Source organism: Anser brachyrhynchus, assembly GCF_964034855.1.
Source record: "Anser brachyrhynchus genome assembly, chromosome: 4".
NCBI classification, from domain to species: Eukaryota; Metazoa; Chordata; class Aves; order Anseriformes; family Anatidae; genus Anser; species Anser brachyrhynchus.
The window spans coordinates 40,321,940-40,335,635 of record NC_137698.1 but is presented as its reverse complement, the minus strand read 5'-3'; the positions used below and the strand labels follow the sequence as shown (position 1 = coordinate 40,335,635).

Sequence of the window (13,696 nt, the reverse complement as noted above, 5' to 3'; positions counted from 1 at the left end):
CTGAACAGAGAAGGTACCTGATGAGTTCACTGTTCAAATGTAGCATATATCCTGTGAACATTATTTCCTCTTACTGACACTGGTTACTGAAAGCAAACAACTACAATTTCAGAAAATAAATGAAGAAATAATTAAGGGGACTTTGCATCTGGATGTAGTTAAATATATGTGGTACTGAACTAGGATATTAATAATCATATTAGTCTTTCTAAATGATAGATAATTAAATTTCTGTATGACACAGTTTTATCAAAAACAAACAAACAAAAAAAAACACATTTGATAATAAGTTAGCATATACATGTGTATATATGATATTCCTAAAGTTTAGATTTTCACATAACACATAATGTTGCTTACACAGAAAAATTATGTTTCGTAGGAAACATTGGCCACTACCTCATTTTAAAGCATAGCTTAAGATTCCAATTTGAAAATGGGATTGGTGTCTCTGTTTCATAGATTGCTGAGTAATTGTAGCATTCATACTTAGCATAATCATCTCTGCCATTTATAGAAGATTGTTTGCCATTGCTTTTGAAGGTAACAGTAGCAAAAGGTCGGTTTTGAAATTTTGTCATTTCCCTGTCTCTTTTACTACTGCCCACACATACTATAACCCTCACACCTAACTGTGCACATATCCATTCTGGCAAGTAGTCCTAGGTGGTTATTAAAATTTAAAACAATGTAAGAAAGCAGGCAGTTATTTCAAAACTGCCTCCTTGGTTCACCGGACTTGCTTTGGGCAAACTTGCATCAAGGAGTAAACATGGGTACCAGTGGTGGTGCAAGCTGCAGAGAATATCACAGTCAGCCATATGGCTTAGTGACCTTTTGTGGTGAGCATGAGGTGGCTATGAGTGGAAGGTGAGTGGGAGAAAACAAACGAGGGAGGAACAGAACTTTTTGTTGTAGCTGTTGATCTATAACTAAGTAATTTCTCAAAGTAAAAATGGCCTGTCTGTGTTTTCTATTCCCACCTCTTCCAGTGCTGGTCTCCTTGTGGTCCTAATGGGGCCACCTGTCAGTCAAAAGGGGTCCACAAAACACATTTGAAAGTTGAAATGTGTCCTGGTTCCAGTTAGGACAGAGTTAAGTAGCTCATAGTAGCTGGTAGGGTGCTATGTTTTGGATTAGGATGAGAAGAGCGCTGATAACATGCTGATGTTTTAATTGTTGCAGAGCAGTGTTTACACCAGGCCAAGGACTTTTCGGCTTCTTGCTCTGTCCTGCCAGCGAGCAGGCTGGGGGTGCAGCAGGAGCTGGGAGGGGACAGACCCAGGACAGCTGACCCAAACTGGCCAAAGGGGTATTCCATACCATCTGACGTCATGCTAAACAATATATAGGGGTGGCTGGCCGGGGTGGGGGGCCGGCTGCTCGGGAATAGGCTGGGCATCGGTCAGCGGGTGGTGAGCAATTGCGTTGTGCATCACTTGTTTTCTTACACATTATTATTGTTAATACTATTACCATTATCACTATTATTATTATTATTGTTATTATTATTTTCCTGTCTTAATAAACTGTCTTTATCTCAACTCACAGGCTTCACTTTCCCGTTTCTCTCCCCCATCCCAGAGAGGGAGGGGGGAGGGTGAGCGAACGGCTGTGTGGTGTTTAGCTGCCAGCCGGGTTAAACCACAACAGTCTTTTTGGCGCCCAACGTGGGGCCCGAAGGGTTGAGATATCGACAAATCTGACCAGAGTGTGTTAAACTAAAATTGGTATAAGTATTGGACCTGCTTAATAGTTGCTAGTCACGATGTTGATTGCCTTAATCTCCAGTCTGCTGTACCTGTATTCCAAATTGAGTTTTATGGTGCGTTACTTTCTGTATGTGCTCCCTGTTGCACTGTTTATCCTTTCCGGGCCCTGGTTTAAGATTGTTATGGTACTGTGCGGTGTAGCAATGGCTTATGAAATGATGAGATATCTGGTCATGACTTTAACCTGGTATTTGTACTCAGCACTGACATCAACTCTATACTTTGGAACCCATATCTCGGAAACTATTAGCAATTACACCTATTGCCTGTTTTCGTTAGGGAGCCAATCTGTGAAGGGGACAGGGGAAGACATGTTTCCCTACCTGTTCACTCTCCCTTTCTCCTTCACCACCACCCTCTTATCCCCCGAGTTAGTTACGGTGGTTCTCCGAGATGTTGAATATCCTTGGGATACTCAGACCAGCCTGCTCTTGTTGTTATGTCTCCTGAATGCGCTTCAGATTTTGTGGAGGGTTAAACAACTACTTAGGAATCTCATCCGGAGATCTGTCTTGAGGCGGGATAGTTGCGAGTGGCAGGGAGTGTGGGAGGATATGGGCAGGTTTCTAGAGCAGTGGTCACCTCCAGTGTTTTGGACATTCACCCCTGAACAACTGCAAAATCCTAAAAAGCTGGCAGAATGCTTGAAAAAAAGGTGTCATGACTCTGGCAGTTCCAAAGTGACACAAATCACTGTAGCGTGCTGGGGTCTGGCTTGTGCCTATCGAGCTGCAATTGATGCTACTAGCAACCTAGCTCCAGCTCCTGCAGCCGTTCCAGCTGCAGCTCCTGCAGCCACTCCAGCTGCAGCTCCTGCAGCCGCTCCAGCTCCAGCTCCTGCAGCCGCTCCAGCTCCAGCTCCTGCAGCCGCTCCAGCTCCTGCAGCCGCTCCAGTTCCAGCTCCTGCAGCTACTCCAGCTCCAGCTCCTGCAGCCGTTCCAGTTCCAGCTCCTGCAGCCGCTCTAGCTCCTGCAGCCGCTCCAGTTCCAGCTCCTGCAGCTACTCCAGCTCCAGCTCCTGCAGCCGCTCCAGCTCCTGCAGCCGTTCCAGTTCCAGCTCCTGCAGCCGCTCCAGCTCCTGCAGCCGTTCCGGCTCCTGCAGCCGCTCCAGCTCCAGCTCCTGCAGCCGCTCCAGCTCCAGCTCCTGCAGCCGTTCCGGCTCCTGCAGCCGCTCCAGCTCCAGCCCCTGCAGCCGCTCCAGCTCCAGCCCCTGCAGCTGCCCCAGCTCCTGCAGCTGCCCCAGCTCGTGCAGCTGCTCCCACTCCTGTGGCTGGGTCAGAGAAACGAGCTGTAGCAGTGCAAGTTGACCCCGCAGAGGGTATTCCAACCCCTGTGGCAGACCCTGCGTCTGGGTCAGAGAAACGAGCTGTAGCAGTGCAAGTTGACCCCGCAGAGGGTATTCCAACCCCTGTGGCAGACCCTGTGGCTGGGTCAGAGAAACGAGCTGTAGCAGTGCAAGTTGCCCCTGTAGACAAGGTGAAAAAATGGTATAGAGGCTCAGGTCGTTTAAAACGCAGACAGTCTTCTGCTAAGTCTGGGCGTAGTGAAGACGAGGCTGGGCCATCAAAGGTGCAGGAGACTGAAGATGAGGATGAGGATGGCGAAAAATCAACAGTAACTACCCGGACTCCATACCAGCCATCAAAGGTGCAGGAGACTGAAGATGAGGATGAGGATGTCGGAAAATCAACAGTAACTACCCGGACTCTACACCGGCCATCAAAGGTGCAGAAGACTGAAGATGAGGATGAGGATGTCGAAAAATCAACAGTAATTACCCGGACTCTATACCAGCGTGAGCTACGAGATGTGCGAAAAGATTTTGGTCGCTGTATAGGCGAGCAGCTTGTCACCTGGCTGCTCCGGTGCTGGGACACGGGAGCCAATTATGTGGAATTGGAGGGCAAGGAAGCCAGGCGGCTGGGATCCCTTGCTAGGGACGCATGCATTGACAAAGCAATTGGAGATGGAGCACAATCTCGCAGCCTCTGGAGGCGTCTCCTGTCAGCTGTGAAGGAAAGGTATCTCTTCAAGGAAGAACTTGTATGTTTACCAAGCAAATGGACCACCATGGAGAAGGGAATTCAGTACCTGAGGGAATTGGCCGTACGGGAAGTAATTTATAAGGACCTAGACGACGCACAAACATCCGCAGATCCAGATGCAGTCCGGTGTACACCACCCATGTGGCGGAAGTTTGTACAGAGTGCCCCATCATCATATGCCAGCTCATTGGCAATGCTAGCCTGGAAAACGGAGGAGAATCCCACAGTGAATGAAGTGACTAAAATACTCCGGCAGTACGAAGGAAATCTCTCCTCTTCCCTAAAGGCCTGTGTCTCAGCTGTGGAGAAACTCTCTGAAGAGGTCCACCAACTTAAAGAGAATTTATCTTCCCCTCCACCTGAACGAACCAGTGTCCACCAGCTAAAAGAGAATGCTTTAGAGAAACTTTCTGAAAAGATCCACCAACTTGAAGAAAGATTATCTTCCCCTTCACCTGAACGAACCAGTGTCCACCAGCTAAAAGAGAATGCTTTGGAGAAACTTTCTGAAAAGATCCACCAACTTGAAGAAAGATTATCTTCCCCTTCACCTGAACGAACCAGTGTCCACCAGCTAAAAGAGAATACCTTGGAGAAACTTTCTGAAGAGATCCACCAACTTAAAGAGAGTTTATTTTCCTCCCCACCTGTACAAACCAGTGTCTCAGCTATTAGGGGTAAACGTTCATCTATGCAAGGAAGACAATATGGTGGGCACACACACCGCGCCACCCTGTGGTTTTACCTACGTGACCATGGAGAGGACATGAGAAAATGGGATGGAAAATCTACTGCGACCCTAGAGGCACGGGTACGTGAATTGCAAAGGAAAACAATTGGGAAAAAGGAGTTCTCTGAAAGGTTTGCTGCTCCAACTTCCAGCAGGCAGTCCTTTAAACACAGAAATGAAGATTCTGACCAGGACTAGAGGGGCCCTGCCTCCAGCCAGGGGGAGGAAAGGGACAATCGAGTTTATTGGACTGTGTGGATTCGATGGCCTGGCACGTCAGACGCACAGAAGTATAAGGCTTTGGTAGACACCGGTGCACAATGTACTCTAATGCCATCAAGCTATAAAGGGCCAGAGCCCATCTGTATTTATGGTGTGACGGGGGGATCCCAGCAGTTAACTGTATTGGAGGCTGAAGTGAGTCTAACCGGTAATGAGTGGCAAAAGCACCGTATTGTGACTGGCCCAGATGCTCCGTGCATCCTTGGCATAGACTATCTTAGAAGAGGATATTTCAAGGACCCAAAAGGGTTCCGCTGGGCTTTTGGCATAGCTGCTTTGGAGACAGAGGACATTAAACAGTTGTCTACCTTGCCTGGTCTCTCAGAGGACCCTTCTGTTGTGGGGTTGCTGAGGGTTGAAGAACAGCAAGTGCCGATCGCTACCACAACTGTGCACCGGCGGCAATATCGCACCAACCGAGACTCCCTGAGTCCCATCCATAAGCTAATTCGTCAACTGGAGAGCCAAGGAGTGATCAGAAAGACTCATTCACCTTTTAATAGTCCCATATGGCCAGTGCGAAAGTCTAATGGTGAGTGGAGACTAACAGTGGACTATCGTGGCCTGAACGAAGTCACGCCACCACTGAGTGCTGCAGTGCCGGACATGCTAGAACTCCAGTATGAACTGGAATCAAAGGCAGCCAAGTGGTATGCCACAATTGATATCGCTAATGCATTTTTCTCCATCCCTCTAGCAGCACAGTGCAGGCCACAGTTTGCTTTCACTTGGAGGGGAGTCCAATATACTTGGAATCGGCTGCCCCAGGGGTGGAAACACAGCCCTACCATTTGCCATGGACTGATCCAGTCTGCGCTGGAGCAGGGGGAAGCTCCTGAACACCTGCAGTACATCGATGACATCATTGTGTGGGGTGACACTGCAGAAGAAGTTTTCGAGAAAGGGAAGAAAATAGTCCAAATCCTTCTGAAGGCTGGTTTTGCCATAAAACAGAATAAAGTTAAAGGACCTGCACGAGAGATCCAGTTTTTAGGAATAAAATGGCAAGATGGACGCCGTCAAATCCCAATGGATGTGATCAACAAAATAACAGCTATGTCTCCACCAACTAGCAAAAAAGAAACACAAACTTTCCTAGGTGTCGTGGGGTTTTGGAGAATGCATATTCCAAATTACAGTCTGATTGTAAACCCGCTCTACCAAGTAACCCGTAAGAAGAATGCTTTTGAATGGGGCCCTGAGCAACGACAAGCCTTTGAACAAATTAAGCAGGAAATAGTTCATGCAGTAGCCCTCGGGCCAGTCCGAACAGGACCAGATGTAAAGAATGTGCTCTACACCGCAGCCGGAGAGAATGGTCCCACCTGGAGCCTCTGGCAGAAAGAACCTGGGGAAACTCGAGGTCGACCCCTGGGGTTTTGGAGTCGGGGATACAGAGGATCTGAAGCCCGCTATACTCCAACTGAAAAGGAGATATTGGCAGCATATGAAGGAGTTCGATCTGCTTCGGAAGTGGTCGGTACTGAAGCGCAGCTCCTCCTGGCACCCCGACTGCCGGTACTAGGCTGGATGTTCAAAGGAAGGGTCCCCTCTACGCATCATGCAACTGATGCTACATGGAGCAAGTGGGTTGCACTGATTACTCAGCGGGCTCGAATAGGAAACCCCAGTCGCCCAGGAATCTTGGAGGTGATTATGGACTGGCCAGAAGGCAAATACTTTGGGATATCACCAGAGGAGGAGGTGGTTCGTGCTGAAGAAGCCCCCCTGTACAACAAGCTACCAGAAAATGAGAAGAAATATGCCTTGTTCACTGACGGGTCCTGTCGTATTGTGGGAAAGCATCGGAGATGGAAAGCTGCTGTATGGAGTCCTACACGACGAGTTGCAGAAGCTGCTGAGGGAGAAGGTGAATCGAGTCAGTTTGCAGAAGTAAAAGCCATTCAGCTGGCTTTAGATATTGCTGAACGAGAAAAGTGGCCAGTTCTCTATCTCTATACTGATTCATGGATGGTAGCAAATGCCCTGTGGGGGTGGTTACAGCAATGGAAGCAGAACAACTGGCAGCGCAGGGGCAAGCCCATCTGGGCTGCGGCATTGTGGCAAGATATTGCTGCCCGGGTAGAGAACCTGGTTGTAAAGGTACGCCATGTAGATGCTCATGTGCCCAAGAATCGGGCTACTGAAGAACACCAAAACAACCAGCAGGTGGATCAGGCTGCTAAGATTGAAGTGGCTCAGGTGGACCTGGACTGGCAACATAAAGGTGAATTATTTATAGCCCGATGGGCCCATGACACCTCAGGCCATCAAGGTAGAGATGCAACCTACAGATGGGCTCGTGATCGAGGGGTGGACCTGACCATGGACACTATAGCACAGGTTATTCATGACTGTGAAACATGTGCTGCAATCAAGCAAGCCAAACGGTCAAAACCTCTTTGGTATGGAGGACGATGGCTGAAATATAAATATGGAGAGGCCTGGCAGATTGATTACATCACACTCCCTCAAACCCGCAACGGCAAGCGCCACGTACTTACAATGGTGGAAGCAACCACCGGATGGCTGGAAACATATCCTGTGCCCCATGCCACCGCCCGGAACACTATCCTGGGCCTTGAAAAGCAAGTCTTATGGCGACATGGCACCCCAGAGAGAATTGAGTCAGACAACGGGACTCATTTCCGAAACAACCTTATAGACACTTGGGCCAAAGAACATGGTATTGAGTGGGTGTATCACATCCCCTATCATGCACCAGCCTCTGGAAAAGTTGAACGATACAATGGACTGTTGAAGACTACACTGAAAGCAATGGGTGCTGGGACATTCAAAAATTGGGATACACATTTGGCAAAGGCCACCTGGTTAGTCAATACCAGGGGATCTGCCAACCGAGCTGGACCTGCCCAATCAAACCTGTTACGCACTGTAGAAGGGGATAAAGTTCCTGTAGTGCACGTAAGAAACATGCTGGGTAAAACAGTCTGGGCTTCTCCTGCCTCAGGAAAAGGCAAACCCATTCGTGGAATTGCTTTTGCTCAGGGACCTGGATGCACTTGGTGGGTAATGCAAAAGAATGGGGAGGTCCGGTGTGTACCTCAAGGGGATTTGATACTGGGTGAGAATAGCCCATGAGTTGAATTGTAGTATGTTAATTATTATATAATAATGTATGTCATCACTACCATGATTGCTATATATCATAGATGAAAATGGTGATTAATTAGAATGTATTGGACAGAGTGTAACCTGAGCATGACATAAATGGTATGGAATAAGGGGTGGATATCTGTCCTGGTTCCAGTTAGGACAGAGTTAAGTAGCTCATAGTAGCTGGTAGGGTGCTATGTTTTGGATTAGGATGAGAAGAGCGCTGATAACATGCTGATGTTTTAATTGTTGCAGAGCAGTGTTTACACCAGGCCAAGGACTTTTCGGCTTCTTGCTCTGTCCTGCCAGCGAGCAGGCTGGGGGTGCAGCAGGAGCTGGGAGGGGACAGACCCAGGACAGCTGACCCAAACTGGCCAAAGGGGTATTCCATACCATCTGACGTCATGCTAAACAATATATAGGGGTGGCTGGCCGGGGTGGGGGGCCGGCTGCTCGGGAATAGGCTGGGCATCGGTCAGCGGGTGGTGAGCAATTGCGTTGTGCATCACTTGTTTTCTTACACATTATTATTGTTAATACTATTACCATTATCACTATTATTATTATTATTGTTATTATTATTTTCCTGTCTTAATAAACTGTCTTTATCTCAACTCACAGGCTTCACTTTCCCGTTTCTCTCCCCCATCCCAGAGAGGGAGGGGGGAGGGTGAGCGAACGGCTGTGTGGTGTTTAGCTGCCAGCCGGGTTAAACCACAACAAAATGAGAGAAATTAATAGAATAAATTGTGTTTTTTTTTATTTAATTGATTTGAAAGAAAAGATGCAAAATTCAAAACCTTTGTTATCAAAAGTTAGTGAGTGGAATCTCTTATTTCTCTGTTCCTGGAATGTGTATTTAAGAGGACCTTGAGAGACCAATATCAAAATACTACTACTTTCTTATTTTTGGTATAATTGTTTTTATTATTCTATTGATAATTTTCCTATGTCAGCTTCCTGGTCTTTGATTTTTTTTTTTTTTATTTTTTATTTTTTGATTAAGCTTTATCTTTACAATTATGTCAAAATCTTTTCTAAGGGAGAGACTCTTTTTTACTCTTTTCTTCAAACTCTTTTCTAATGAGAGACTTATTTTTACTTTCTTTTTAAAGAGCAAGAAGATGATGCTTCCTCAAAGGACTTTGTTTTTATCATTAAATATTTAGAAGACAAAGAGATGATGTAAATCTCCAAACAAACGAATGTCACAGCTTTACTTTCAGTTAGACTTCTACCATCAATAGTATTAAAGGGTATTTGCAAATCCTTAGAGTTGTAGGTCTAATTAGCCAAGTTAAATTAAAATATGAATCTCTGTAGGATAATAGATTATTAGATTATCTTCTTAATATTGACAACTAGACTTACTTCTAGAAGGACTTTTCCCTAAGCAACATGCTTAACTCTTGTTATCCTGTGTCCTCAGGGTTTCAGAACTAAAGATGATTACAGCTGATGAATCCCAATAATGAAAGAATACCAGAGGTTATGAGTTTCTGATTAAGTAAAAGATTTTTTTTTGCCCAACTGCTTTCTGTTGTCCACATTATAAGCAGGAAAAGGAGAATAAAAAATGTACATGTTTTAACTTGGTTGGAAATTTTTGGTCATTGCAAATGCTTTTGTTTCAAAAGACTACAAACAAGGAAATCTAGATGGATAAGCATCAGGAAAAAAAAAAGACAGGTAAAACAAGAAGAAAAGCTGATTTCCTTGATCAAATAAAGCTCCTTGCTCAATGGCAAGAAGAAGCAATTTATGGGCTTTTGTATGATTGTGTTTTTTAGATTTCTTCCATCTCTGCCTAACTGAAAGAAACAAACAAAAGACAAAACAGAAAAAACCACCACCACCACCAACAACAACAGAAACATTTTGTTAGGGCTAGTGTTTATCATAAGGAGCATTAGAGATTCAGGATTTAAATTTATTTTATAGAGGTAGTAGTAATTCATCCCTCTGTTGTGAAAATTGCATTCAAAATAAATGAAATTTAGAATTTAGAGACTTCAACTTTAGTTTTGTATATATATATGTATACATGACCTGATAGTATGACCCTGCAGATACCTAAAAATGTGTATACCTGTTTTTGTTTTTCTCATTGTTGTATCTTATAATCAATTTAGGGATTCCTTGGGTTGCCCAGGAAAGTGTGTTTTTGAGATAATTTCTGCATCATTCTATTGTCTTCAGTGTCTGAGAAAAACTAATATCTGAATTAAAGCTTGTTTATATTTGGATTTTGTAAGAGGATTAGAGATACTTTAGAAACAATTAGGGCTCTGAGAAAAAAAATCACTGCATTATTTTTGTATGATTAATATTTGGTTTTATATTAATAAAATCAACAGGATGGAAAAAAAAATAGTTTCCATGCAAAAGAACAATGCGTCAGTCATCTATATGTATACAGAAGCAACTCTGAAGTCATTGGAGTTTGATAGCTGCATATACTTCAGTGTACTTCCCAGAATGTGCCTGATTTCTTTTGACCTGTTCATTTTTCTTAGCCAAGACACTTACAATGAAATTCCAGAAGAATTACTTGAACTGGATTTATTCTTTTCAGAGGAATATCGTTATTTCTTAATTTTTTTATTGGGTACTGCAGAAAAAAAAAAAAAAGGAATTATCTGAAAAAAAAAAAAAAACCAAGAAAAAAAAGTCCCTTCATATTTCATGAAAATATTTTAAATTTTTTTTTCTTTTATTTAAACAACTCAAAGTGGGAAAAAATAAATACTGTAGTCTCTCTGTTATTCTTTGCCAGTCCTCAAAGTCATATTTCAATTTTGCAGAGATTCATGATTAGGAAACTAAAAGTGACCCAAGGCAGAGAATAATTATATTTATTATGTTCCAAAATGAGAGAAATCCTGTCTGGACTTAAAAAAGATGTAGCCTTAAAATATGAATTGATATCTATAACTCTGCACATGAGGTAAAGGAGTAATAGCCTTTTTTTAAAGCTTGTCTAATACTGAATTTAATGGGATGATTTCATTCCTCGGTTTGCTATAAGGGGTGAAACAACTGTTTATTTAATATACATAAATACCTTATTTATGAACCTATTCTAGGAGAAATCTGATGGTACTGCAATTACCTGGAAAAGTTATAATTTCTTTTTAGAGACATAAAACCATGCAGTGACTGGTGTCTATGTAGTACTGAATTGCAAGTATAACTTTTATGGTGGAGTAATGGCAAATGCCATTTTTCAGTTCACAACAATACTCTATATTTTGAGGCAGCTGCACAACTGACACTATTCTCCTGTTCTTTACCTTGAAGCCGTTATCATGTCATATTTGCTGTATTATATTCAGTATATATCAAGGTAGATAGAAAGCAGAAAGTTTTTGAATTTGATATGCTTTCTTCTGTGAGTTTAAAATGCTATGAAGTTGAAAAAAATAAATAAGCAAGATTTCAAACCACTAAAAGTGAGATTTTTTTAATGTTTCACTCTCTGCAAATTCTTTCGTTGCCTGAGGGAGATAGTTAAAAGAGTGCTTTAAAACTAGAATCGGACTTTCTGTTTTTGCTCTGAGTTAACAGAGATAGTATTGCTTTTTTTCTGTGGGACATTTATATTTGAAAATGTCATTATGTCAAGTGATAGTATTGCTAGTACAGTCTGTTGTTCAGGTGCTTCATTCTACAATGACTGCTAATGCATAAATTCATGTTCTAGGAACATTCCTGTTGAAATCAGTAGATGTAATCAGAGAATTTAAAATTATGTGCATGTGCTAAAACATTGAAGAGTCACGTATCTGGTTAACTTGTGAACACTATAATTTTTTCCCTCTTTCCCTCCCTCCCTCCCTCTCTCTCTCTCTCTCTCTCTTTCTTTTTGGTTGAGATCTAACACTTGTTTTCAGATTTCATTAGATGATAAATTTCTGTGGGGCCTCATTTTTCTCAGCAGAAGCACCTTTATCAATGGAAAATTGACTGAACCTCAATATTTTGTGAATAAACAAAGAACAAGGTCTACTGACCACAGGAACATTATTTATTTCACAGGTGTTCCAAACTAGATTAAAATTTATGTGGGCAGTGTGCCTCTGCTGACAGGATAGAGAACAAGGTGTATTTAAGAAAATCTTTTTTTATCTTCATCATATATTTTAACATTAGGTTAACAATGTTCTGATGGGCTACGAGAACATTTGAAGCTGTAGGAAGACTCGCTGATTTTGAACAAGATCTGCTTATGTCTGTTTCCTGTTCATGAACCCGTCTTTCATTGCGCGTACATTTAGCTTTAGTACCCTGGAATTCTTTCATTGCCATCCTGTGCTCAAGACAATTAATCTGAGAGTCTGTGTTTCTTATGTTGATCAATGTAGCCAGTGGGAAAATATAATGCTCCCTAGGTCTTTGTGCTTGTAAAGCGGAAACAGTGAGAAAAATACAAAATAAATGAAGTAATGAACTCAGTGAGATGTAAGGACAAGGGTGACAAGGAATGATTCATAACTAATGAATTCATTTCAATGTTGACTTTTGGGATTGAGAAATTAACTGAGAGGAACTGGATATTGCTGTGCTTAGATGGTCTCAGTACTAGCTTCCCCCTCTAGGATATTATCCTGGCACTTGGCTAGACTGCTAGCTGGATGTATAAAGCAAGCAGCGTCTTTGGCATAGTCAAAGTAATGTGTATGAGTTGTTGTAATGTAGGATTCACTGCTTCTTAGTTCACTACTACAAGCCCCATTCACACCATTTTCTGTACCAAACCCATTCCTTTGCTGGTTTAATGGTATGACATCCTTCCCATACTGTCCATGCGTGTGCATCTGCCTTTCCTTGTATCAGAAATTCTTCATTTTCCTTCAGCATTCGGTCCACAACGAGTAAAACCTTCCTCTGGAGTTGTTGTGAACTTTTTTTTTCTTTTTTTTTTTTGTGCTGGAGACATCCTGGTAAGGACTGCCTTCTCTCAGAAGGCTGTCTTTGACCCCTGTGGAAAGTGATAAAAACAGAAGAAACAAACCCCCCCCACACACACAAAATGGTGTATTCCTGTTGTGTTGTTTGTTGTGAGAGTATGAACAGTTTGCACTTCAGTTTTTGGAATGCTTTTTTTTTTTTACACTTGTTTCCATGACATGGGGTTTGGTATTGTGGTATTGTCATTTTTAGCATGTCTTCCCTGAAGACAGAAAATCCTTTTATTCACTTTTCATCCTCTGCCCACAGAGCTGATAAATTTGGTCTTTATGCTGTTTTGCTGCTGCACTGCATTACATTTATCATTAAGGAGGCTGCATGAGGCCAGATATCTAATTAATGACATTAGAAGGGCACAGGTTGAGGGAGAAATGGAATACAGTTTCTGATGAGGTCAGGTTGATGATTACATCTAATGTTCTTCAGGCGGCCTTGCACTAATCCATGGGAACAAATCGCATATACCTAAAGAAGAGAGGCAAGCAGAATCTTGTAAGGGTACACATCCAGGATGTTCACTGAAATAATACTTTGTTTTTTGTTGTCTTTCTTCCCTGCTACTTGGGAAACAGCAAAATACCAGTCCTTTCATGTGATATTATGGTCAGTACACTTTCCGTCTTGAAATTCCACTTCATGTTGCCAGCAATGCGTTCAGACACTATTGTGTCATGTTGTGCTGTGCAGAACATTTCAGGCTTTTAAGGGGAAAAGGGTGATGGTTTCCTGGTAATTTGCATTTGTAGCTTGCTGCCTCTTTATGCTTTGGAAATTACTATT

The 13,696-nt window shown here is 42.9% G+C and overlaps 2 protein-coding genes across 2 annotated transcripts in view; one reads left to right on the top strand and one right to left on the bottom strand.

Annotated features, from left to right (window-relative positions):
* Positions 1 to 13,696, bottom strand: part of LOC308194887 (uncharacterized protein) — a 139,645-nt gene that overhangs the window by 61,717 nt on the left and 64,232 nt on the right. The window lies entirely within an intron of this gene.
* The window catches only part of LOC308194886 (uncharacterized protein), a 705,306-nt gene continuing 696,353 nt past the window's right edge, over positions 4,744 to 13,696 (top strand). Inside the window, exon 1 of the mRNA XM_080591435.1 lies at positions 4,744 to 8,430. Within this exon, the coding sequence (XP_080447561.1) occupies positions 4,877 to 7,930 (3,054 nt within the window). The 5' untranslated portion in view covers positions 4,744 to 4,876 and the 3' untranslated portion in view covers positions 7,931 to 8,430. The remainder of the gene's footprint in view (positions 8,431 to 13,696) is intronic.